This window comes from Lissotriton vulgaris, chromosome 1_1 (assembly GCF_964263255.1).
Source record: "Lissotriton vulgaris chromosome 1_1, aLisVul1.2, whole genome shotgun sequence".
NCBI classification, from domain to species: Eukaryota; Metazoa; Chordata; class Amphibia; order Caudata; family Salamandridae; genus Lissotriton; species Lissotriton vulgaris.
The window spans coordinates 672,749,567-672,760,642 of NC_141685.1; the positions used below are offsets into that span (position 1 = coordinate 672,749,567).

General features: G+C 44.8%; 1 protein-coding gene across 3 annotated transcripts in view; it reads right to left on the minus strand.

Moving 5' to 3' along the window:
* CDC14A (cell division cycle 14A) overlaps positions 1-10,654 on the minus strand; it is a 541,681-nt gene extending 531,027 nt beyond the window's left edge. For all 3 annotated transcript variants that reach the window (XM_086954444.1, XM_086954436.1, XM_086954453.1), the window contains exon 1: positions 10,125-10,654. In XM_086954444.1, the coding sequence (XP_086810570.1) occupies positions 10,125-10,221 (97 nt within the window). In that variant the 5' untranslated portion in view covers positions 10,222-10,654. The remainder of the gene's footprint in view (positions 1-10,124) is intronic.
* Between the last annotated feature and the right edge of the window lie 422 nt (positions 10,655-11,076).

Here is an 11,076-nt window from a genome sequence, read left to right on the forward strand (position 1 = left end):
ATTTAGAGCCAAATTGAAGTACCTTAATTTCAGAAGCGGCATTGAATAGTTTAAGGGGTCCATAACCACGAGCAAGGGGGAAGGAGTGCACCCCTGCCTTGTACCCTGGTGTAGGTCAAAGGATGTAAAGGTGTTGCAGTTAATCCTGATTTTAGCTTTGGCTATTTATCCTGATATTAGCTTCGGAATTAGCATAAAGAGCCATAACCATACTAATAAGAGAGCTGCTGAGGTTATGGGACTCTAGAACAGCGCTGAGAAAAGGCCATGAGACCTTATCAAAAAGCCTTTTGAGCATTGAGTGCAATCGCCGCTGTCCGGCATAAGGAAAGGCGGACTTTTGTATTGTGTGACAAAATATGCAAATATGTCTGGCAAGACTACCTTTCACAAAGCCAGTTTCGGAGTTATGGATAAGTTTGGGGATGCAACTTTCTAATCTGGCAGCAAGGACTTTGGCAAATATTTTGGTCTTCATATTCTGTAGTGAGATGGGGTGAAAGTTTTTGGGGTCCAAGTGGTCTTTGTTCTCTTTGGGAATCACCACAATGGGGGACTCAGAGGCTATACCAGAGACCTTCCCTTGAAGAACGGAGAGATCAAGGGTATTTTTAAGATGCCTGATGACAGTTTGTGAATGTTTTATTGAACATGATGGGGAAGCCATCTGGGCCTGGTACCATCCCAGAGTGAATTGATTTTATTGCCTTAACAATCTGTTCTGCTTCTATTGGCTGATATAGGCGTGTCCTTTTGGAATGGGAGGCTGAAGCCATAGTGAGGGAGTTCAGAAATTCCAGGCATTTTGTTTTGTCGCATGACCTTTGTGGCATGTAAACGTTTTTTGAATAAGTTGTTAAAGACCTCAATTATCTCTTTGGAGTTACATTTCTGAGACCCATCCTGGGCCTTAATATACAAGATTTGGTTATTAAAGCTTTTAAATTTGAGAGTGGAGGCAAGCGTTTTGTCTGCACTACTGTGAAAAAGAAGTGGCTTGGATTTTTGAGCAGACACACACAGGTATGCTGGTTTGCCGACAATCGAGTTATAGGTGTATTTTAATTGTTTGATGTTCTTAAGCAGGCACTTGGTAGAGTGTCCAAACACTTCCTCCTTGTTTAGGATTTCAGTACCTAGAGTTTGCAGGGTTCCTTTAATTTCGCAATTTTTTGGGGACATTCGTAAAATTATTTGCCATCCTATCGCGCATTTAAATGCATCCCATAGAATTACAGAGGGTGTGACCAAATGTTTATTTTCACTGAAGAAGTGTTCTATTTCATTTTTTAGTTCTGCAACATCAGGATCATTTTCTAGTATTTCACTGTTTGAACGCCAGATTTGACTTTCGCCTTTATCAGCAAGGTTAAGAATGGAAAATGATATTGCAGTGTGGTCTGAGACAAGGATGGGGTGGATCTTTGTTTCGGAAGTGGCCCTACAAAGTGAGACATCAATAAGGAAATAGTCAATGCGGGAATAGCTTCAGTGAGACAGAAAGAAAAATGTGAGTCATTGCCCTTTGGGTTGTGTAGTCTCCAAACGTCTAGGAGGTGGTGTGATGAGCAAAGGTGCACATCTGTTTGTGTGTCATAGGGGTTCTGTGTTTCAAGAATGAGTGGCGATCTAGAATGGGATCGATTGGGAAGTTAAAATCCCCTCCCAGTATAATTTTCGAGTCTTGTGGGATGTCTAATTTCTTATTAAACGTACGCCAAAATATTGGATTGCCAAGGTTGGGAGTGTATATTTTCATAAAGATCATTTGCGCCGATGTTCAGTCTGGTAAGTACCCATCTGCCATTGGTGTTGTGTGTTGTGTTCTAATGCAATTATCCATAGACCAGATTTTTGGGAGCGAAGGATAAGTATCGCTTTTTTTCCCGCAAGCTTCAGAACAAGTCAATTCGGACACCCAGCACTTGCTCATTACCAGTGCTTCCTTAAAACCAATCTTCGTTTCTAGGAGGAGTACTACGTCGCCCGCTAGCTCCTAACAATAGTCTAGGATTTTGGCTCTTCTAAATGGATGGCTCAACCCCTTGGTGTTTAAGGATACTACGTTCAGTAGACAAACAGGACATTTATAGAGTTTAAGATAAGTTTCTTGATTTAGGGGGCCTAAGAGAGGCCTTAAGAGACCTTAGGTGTCTCCTCATAGGTCCAAATCTAGCACTAGAAGGGAGAGACGGGGTGGTATGGGTGAGAAAAACAGCAACATAGGGAGCTTGCACAGACTGTGGAGGAACCCAGAACCGAGCCAGCACCCCTTACCACCAAGGAATGTCTGTAGAAGACGTAGTGAATGTTGACAGTCGTAGTGGAGCATGGATGGCGCAGCCATGTCAAGAAGGAAAGGCCGACTGGCGAAAAGAAACAAGAAGCGGAGGGTGAATGTTAGTGTAGTGGAGGGTGGAGTGACATGTTTGGTACACTTAACTTGGACAACTTAACGATGTAACTACATAAAGCAAAACATGTGGCACAATCAGACAATATTCTGGTAGGTCAACTCTGTATTAATTGAGTGTATGGCAAGGGATTGAATAAAAGCAGAGATCCGTACACATTGATTGTCTTTTGTATCTAAACTTGGGGCCATTTAAAACACTTTAAATTTTCATCTATTTTTTTTTGGGAATGTAGGTCAAAAATGTCCTCTAAACAAAAACTGCACCAGCTCCCTTACGCACCCGGTGACCGATACATACAGATTTAAATTCTATATATTTATTATGAACTGGCAGTCAATGGAGCTGGTTAGGGGACACCATTTTTTCAATGCAAAAACGGTATGGGTTGTTCAATTTTGGATATGTTACAGTTTGTTCAGCAACTTTTTTTGGTAGACCAAATAACTAAAATAAAGTCTAGCTTGAATGAACTTTTTAATGGCTATAAGCATTTGCGGAAAACGGAGGAAAGGCTAAACACATTAGAATTCTTAAACAATAAATACATGTCTTGGAGACTGGAACAATTTGATGATATAAGGAGAGCTCAATCGATTAGGCAAGTGTCGCTATAGCAATAGACCATATTGAATGGTTTAACCAGATGTTCTAATCTAGAAGGTAGATTCTGATATTAAGGTTCAGAGATGCCCAAGGATGTTCGGAGGAACAAGTGCCTGCATAACTGCAAATTCCTGCATAACTGCAAATTCCAAGATTTTAATATAAATATTTCCTTCCTGGAGGTTAACCCTGCTGTGACTGTATCCATTTCTTATGCCCCTGGTTTTCCTTTCCCCTTTGTTGCTCACACCAGAGAGGTATGATGAAACCCCTAGTTCTAAGAGAAAGACTCTATTTTGTTCCTTGGGATACTGCAATCGTTTTATGAGGAAAAATACTAAGCATGAATAAAAACTATTTGTTTTACTAATAAAAGATAGCTACAAGACATCGCCTCTCACACAGTTACAAGTAGTGTTTAAATGCACATTGTATCATTCCAAAAGCTTAATGCTTGCTATTTATTACCTGTATCATTATCACACTATATATGCACTTACTAAAAATGTTTTCTTTTTTGCTTTCCCTCAACCATATATCCAGAGGCCCGGCTGAGACGTGCTTATACGCCCATTTAAAATTATAGCAGTTCTGTTGCAATGTTGCAAAACCAATGCAATAGTGATGTGGATTCCGAAAGTATATTTCAGCAAGGATACTATGTCACCATAGCCCTGGCCGTAAACATAACCAGGAACACTGAGATTAAGAGATGTATGCCTTTTATGCATAATGTTGGATCTAATTAACTTGACACATCATCCTCTAGCTGCTGCATGATTTGCAAATGTCAACAAAAAAAATAATATATAACTCAAATGGGTCAAACAAAAGTTACTTAAAAAGTGCCACGCGTGGTGTCACCGAGTGCAAGGTTAACTTGCCAGCTTTCAGTTGCTGATTGCTGTATTCATGTGTTAAATATATATAAATGAGGCAACATTTTTGCCCGTACAGTACTGTGTGAAAATGAAAAATTACTGAATATAGGGTTACAAATATGCTGCATTATAACCAGGGCCACTGTAATTATAGGGTCTCAGCGATTTTCGCATAATTTTGGTTTTGCCGCAGGTGCCATATAATCCATAATATGCAGATTGTAACCCCCAAAAATTGTTTCCAACTCTAACGGTTCAAAAGTTACTAACAATGCAGTGCCGTGTTGCCGCGCAGTGGAAGGCCCTTTGCAAAGGTTGACTAGTCACCTTTCTGTTGCTTATTGCTACAATTGGGTGGTAAACGGGTACTAAATGAGGCGCAGCCAATGCTTTGACTTTGTTAAGTTTATAACTGAGAAAATAATGAAATAATACGATCACAAACTGTGCTGCGTTATGCCACATAATTTGCCTTTTTTGCCACATCATTTTTGCAACCCTGTCGGATAATTCCAGTGCTCCTGATTATAGCACATAATTTGGTTATCTGTTCCGAACGGTACAGCTACAAAAAGCAATGGCTTGCAGCCGAGTTTTACAAAACGCTTACAGCCTGCATTATCAAAGTATATAATGGAGGTGGCAAATGATATTTTAAAAGGTGGTGTGATTTCTGAAACCCTAAATTCAAGCATTATAGGTACTTTTTTTTAAGTCTGGTGAAAACCTTGAAAACACACCCTTACTCATACCAGCACATAACACTCCTTAAAGGAAATTATAGGAAAATTACTTGTTAATAGATTAAAGTCACAAATGTCCTTGATCCATGTCGATGAAAAAGATTTGGACAGTGGGTAAACACACCTCAAAACTAATATTATCAGATCAAGCCCGTGACGTACACACAGAAGAATGCCCCAACACGTAATCGAGACGCAGCACGTTTAATCTGCAGCTGAAAGTTGAACTAGATAATATGCCCTTTTGAACAGACCGGATTCTGACAGGACCAATTGTACTGCGGACATAAAAAGTTCTCTGCAAATGTCTCAGTGATCACTCAAGCACGCCAAAGACAATGGATGGGCGTTTCAAGCACGCCAAAGACAGGGATGGGCGAGCAGGCGAGGCATCGAATTCAAGCGATACAGAGAGCCAAAAAAAAATTGTTAAAAGTTCTGTTTGCAGGCAGACATTGCTCTCATGCGATTAAGTGGTTTTTGCACTTATCTATTTATAAATCCTTAAATGTATGTATGCAGCAAATAAGTCTTCATTGCAGCCCGGCCTCCTGCGTGACACCTTTATATGAATTCGCTCCCCTTTTACCAAGCGTGCAGGACACCTTTATTGACCCTTGCTTACTCGAGGTGGCCCAGTTGATGAAGTTGGCATGGCTGCAGCCTGCCCCTTTCTCTGGAGAGTGCGTACATTTATTTTCAGCTCTCGGATTCTGGCACTTGACAGAAAGTCTGAATCTGGGAAATTCCCTATCGGCCAGAGAGAGTCCGAAACGATAAGAGTGCCGGACTTCAGCACTGACTGCCAGCTGGGGGAAGCTGCGCCAAGAGTCGGTCCAATCAAAAGATAGCACTGATAGGGAGGTGATCTATGTTGTCTAGTTGTTAAGAGTCCCTGCCAATGATGGAGACCGGGCTCGAATCACGACTCTGCACTTGACCAAATAAACAAGCAATTCGGAGAAAATCACTTGCTGTCGCCGTCACTAAAAACATAGATGTGTGAAAGGGTAAAATCGTGAAATGCGATGTAATTGTGTAGTTCAAAGACAAACACCCTCTGGAGGTACTCGGTCTTGTATGGAATGCTAACATCACCCACAATGCATTGTGCCCCAGCTAGGTTCATGCTATATAAAAAAGCGATATAGAAATAAAAACTTACTAACAGAGCTGCACACCCTTCGTTTTTATTATATTATTATATTTAAGTTTATAGAGCGCTCAGCTACCCGTAGGTTTCCCGGCGCTAAAAACCAAATGAGGCGGGGAGAGTCAGAAAGGAAGGCTGTTACATGTTAAATAACCAAGTTTTTACTTGTCTGCGAAACTTAAGGTAGCAGTGTTCAGTTCGCAACAGGAGAGGAAGGGAATTCCAGAGTGAGGGGGCCAGCCAAGCGAAAGAGCGGCCACCTATTCTGGATCTTTTAATTCTGGGAACCGGGAACAAGTGCTGATTAGATGATCGCAGAGTACGGAGGGGACAGTAGTGCTGTACCAAGGAGTTAAGATAGGGTGGGGCCAGGCCAGCATTTATTCTGTGCATAAAGCAGAGGGCCTTAAATTTTGTGCGGCTTTCAATGCGGAGCCAGTGCAGTTTTAGTTGGGCTCAGCTTCTATTTTGGCCATATACTTGGGTTCTGGCAACATGGCCTCTAGCAGTTGAGGAACAATTATTGTCAGTCTACAATAAATGTTGGGTTTACAGTAAAAACATAAGCTAACCAATACCATGGTGAAAAAGCTCATGAGCGACTCAAGTTAGCGCAAGCTGGACGTTTTCCATCTCCTTGCCTGTACACAAGCAAACCATGTGCACAGATTGAACAAGGACTTTTACATTATTGTCTATCCACAATCCCCCGGAATGATGACTGTATACTCCCTACTTTAGTGTGAAATATTTAACTACAATCCTGCATCAAGGGGTACTTTATAGAGTTCAAGTGGGAAGAGGGGCACAAATCAGCAATGTAATAGGGGAGCGTTTCTGGGAATTTTCTAGGACAGTAACCCTGGGAAGTGTTTAAGATAGGTCGAAGGGTGTGTCTGTTGCTGAAACCAAAGGAACAGACATCTCAATAGATAAACTACGGCCTTAACTTGAAAGAAAGGTAGTGGGCGAATGAAAAACTGAGGAGACTGATTGTGTGGATCCAAAACAAGTGGAAGAAGACTCAAAAAACAGAAGATAAAATAGGTATGTTCCAGGGTAAAATCCCCTGTTGTGGAGGAAATACTCAAATGCTAGGTCAGACACTTAAAGGGAGCCTAATAAAAAGTGGAATTGGGGGCTGACTTAGAGGAGGGGGTTGCTAGAGGGAGCATGCCTTCCCTGGGCCTAGAGACCACCAGAAAGGCAAACGTTTCCCATCTGGGGTAATATATATCTCATTGTCTGGACCCCATTCCTGAGATTAAATGGACAGGGGCTGGGTAGAGAGTGTAACACCTGGCACCACCTCCAGAGGGTCGGGACACAGACTTAAGTGAAATTGTTACTACCAAGACAAATAACACGAACGGGTTCATTAAAAGGGATACATGCATAAGAGAGCAAGAAGACCTCGGGACCACAGGCTAAGAATTACAGGGACCTATTGTAAAGGCTCCAGGTGACACCACAGACTAGAAGCTTAAAAAGGCACAAGAGCACTCTGAAACCAGAGCATCAGAGACGGTGGGGCTGCAATAGCCAGAGGTAGGGTGTAAGCTACAGGCTCAGGAGACAGGAAGGCCTAAACGGTAAAACAGGTATTAGAGTGCCTAGTATACAAAGAATGTTCTGCTTATACCATTTGCAACTTGCCACACCATGTGTAGATGTCCTTGTACTGTCTGTTTTGTCTGGTTCTATTAAAAACTCAAAGTTGTTTTGGAGGTAGACATAGGAGTTGGAAGCTGAGAGGGACATACCTTCAATTCTTACTTGACACATTCTGAGATAGGACTAGTAATACAGCCTGCAAAGGTCAATGCAAGGTATACAGATATCATTAGGTGCAATAGTGCCAGGAAATCACAAAGGTGATTGGCTGAATGCTTGCAGACGTTTCAGCCACTGAGCAAGATGTCTTTGTCTGTGTTATAGTCCGACATTTTTTATCCACTAAGACACTTGTAAGCAAGAATTGGTGCTACTTCAATGGCAACAGTCCAGCCCAAACTGCTAGGCAAGGTCCCCCCTGAATGGGAACAAAAGCCACTCTAGCCCCGTTGCAGCCTAGTTAGGCCTCAACAGTGAAACATATCTGGAGTCCTGAGGCCCAGCAAACATGGGATAAACGCATTGGCATACACATCAAACATCAGAAAACACAAAGGTGGAATGTTTGCAAAAGCTCTACCCCTCCACTATGCCACTTGAAGCCGGGACCAGGTAAACGGGACTTGGTCCTGCTCCAATAGAGCAGTCCACACAAGCTACTGGGTCAGGTCCAACCCAGGAATACTAAACCCCGAAGTATGAGAAGTGCCCACTGCACCCAAAATTTGCCCAGCTTTTAACATTCGGTTAGAGTACCATTTTCCTTGCTTGCATTTCGGGCCCCAGGAGGCGATTGGAAAGAAGGTAGAGGCAGCGTCGGATTGGTAACGCGGGCACTCGGGCAATGCCCGAGGGGCCGGGTCCGAGTTCCACCTGAGGGCTGCTTTTGGCAGCCTTGAGGCTGATGTGGGCGCTGTCTCTATTGTTAAAATACAGCCAGCGACCGAGTGGGTGTCCGAGTGGCCTTTCTAGAGGCGATGGGCGCTCATTACCTCCGTTTAGCCACAGGCAGATCACTTTCTTTCTCTCGCTGCCCATTAATGTGTGCAGATACTGAGCGGGGGCAGGGGGCCTGAGAAGAAGTGGCCTCACTTGTTTCACCAGTGTAAACTAACACGTGCATTTTTTTACCGCCCTCCTAAAGTTTTTTTATAAGATTACGCCAAAGCAGTGATTTGAGGAGTGATTATGCAAATGTGGGCCGATTTTAATTTTGCGTGCCCGGGCCGATTTTCAATCCCAATCCAACCCTGGGTAGAGGACTCTGATATGCTGCATAGATTCTTGGAGACAAAAGTGAATGGCAGAAACCATGGGATTTTACCCAGTGGCAGACCACTGGAGAAAAGGGAAAGACCGGACCAGCGAGTGCAGAAACTAAGGGGCACTTCGCACTGGGGTTAAGTTGTTGACAGAGGGCAGAGGCCATGGAGAAGTGTCTGTGGCTTAGGGACCCTGGAAGCAATGGAGTAAAACAAACTGTAAAAGCTGGAACGCAAAGACTGTGAAGAAAGAACTCTAAACAGTGTGTCAAAAGCCAAAGATGATATTCTAGAACAGAATCGGTTGGTTGGTTGATTAGCTTTATTTCGATATATGCAATATCTTAAAAGCAGTACAGCAGATAAAATAGTCACACTATTTACAACATGTACAACACCTTTAGAATGAAAAGGAATAAAAACAGTGACATAATTGAGAACCAATATATACAATTAAAATTAAGATTAAATTGAAAGAGAAAGCCTTTTTGCACGAATCAACCAGGACCACTTTAAAAATTTAGACACGCCGCAAACCACCAAGGCGGATGTGTCAGACAATAAAATCCGTAGGGCCACAGAGTGCTGGCGAGTTCCTAGGAGTCTACATAGTGATTTAAGCCATTGCCTCCTGGGAGCAGAATAGTCTGGGCATTCAAAGAGGATATGTGCTACTGTCTCGATCCGTTTAGAACAAAGGGAACAGTAGGGGGCCAACTGGGAGGACGATTTCCACCGGGATACCAAATCGCTAACAGGTAAAGTCCCCACTCTAAACTTGAAATATAAAGCCCGGTCAAAGGGAATGGAAATCATGTCGAGGTATGGTTCATAAACCACCACGTCTTTGATCTTCAGGAAATCTGAGGTGGAATTACAGTGACGTGGGTCGACAATGAGTTTAGAAGTGACCCAATCCCAGTAAATTTTCTTTAACGTGGCTTTAGGAGGGGCAGAGCAAGTATCCCAGGCATCACCATGTCCCAGCTCACCCAAAAGGCATTTAACTCCACTCAGCCATTTAATCCTGTGCCAACCTCCCATAGCCTCAGAAAATGCCTTAGCATAGGAGGCAAGTTCGGGCAGAATCATAAACTAATGTTGGAATTTAAAACGTGTGGGGTCCAATCGTAGAGGAAATTGGATGCTGCAATACGGTGCCTGGGGATGAACACCACCACGAATACTCAAAAGCGAACTAAGGAATAACGGGCTCCGTGGAGAGCAGCGGCTTGAGGAGGCACAAGAGGCAAGAATATAAACTCAGAGACTGGAATAGACTTTGGAGATGAGGGGCGGGCAACAGGGCACAGAGGCTGAAACCCATGAGACGGAACGTGCAGCAGAAGCCAGGGGGGCTGTGGACAGAAGTAGGAGTGGCAGAGCTGGAGTAGCTGGGAGGGAGAGCCCAGGATGTCCGAATGAGTCCCCGAGGGGCTGAAACGCCTCACCTTTAATAAATTCTGAAGCCCCGATGAGCTCGGTAGATTCGGCCATGCCGCCCAGGAGCCGGGGGCTGCTGCCGCCGGTGGGGCCGTCCCGTATCATCAGCGGGGCAGCAGGAAGGAAGCAGCCCGCGAGGCTCAGCGCGCCCGGCTCGGCAGAGTCTAGAAGTCCGGCGGAGCGCTGGAACCCGCAGTCGGCCTGGCTGCCTCCGCCTCCGCCGCCGCCTCTGCGCCCGGCCCCGCGGCTCCCCCTCACAGCCCGCTCCGACGCTGCCGCCGCTGCTCGTGCCCGCTGCTGCCCTCCATGGTTTCACCCAACGCAAAGTGTCGGCGGCATCGCTCCCAGCAACATCCCAAAGAAACATCACATGGTTACCGGGCGCCAATCATGGGGTCGCTAGGGGGCCGTTGCTAAGGCTTTGTTTCGTCTGAACAGGCCGCGGCCCAGGCTGGGCTGGGAAAGTTTGTGTCTCTCGGCGGCGGCTTCACTCCGTCGCTCTCCCAGCCTCTGTCTCAGCCCAAGCCGGGGTAGGAGTGAAGGAACCGCGGTGTGGGCAGCCGAGTCGGGGCGGGAGGGAGGGAAGAGGAAGACAGCGGCGCTATGTGGGCGTCTGGCAGCCGCAGGCCGGCCTCGCTCTACGTGGGACACCGGCATTCTACCTCTGAGGCGTTTTACCGTCATTTGTAAGAGTTCCGCCACCCTTCTTAACATTCGCCCACTTCAGCGCATTTCAGTGGAAGGTTCGAGACGGCTTGGCATTTCTGGCCAGATGGGACCCCTTTCAGCTCTAGCAGGTGGGGACTGAAAGAGCTGTGGTTTATGACCCTCTGTTCCCTCGCTAAACGGAATGCAACTACCCTGGTGCCTTTCAACGAGCCATTTAACATTTTACGGAGCCAGCTGTACGTGTTTAAAAATCAATACGTAAGGCGCATATTTATTTAGGGGTGTTATGTT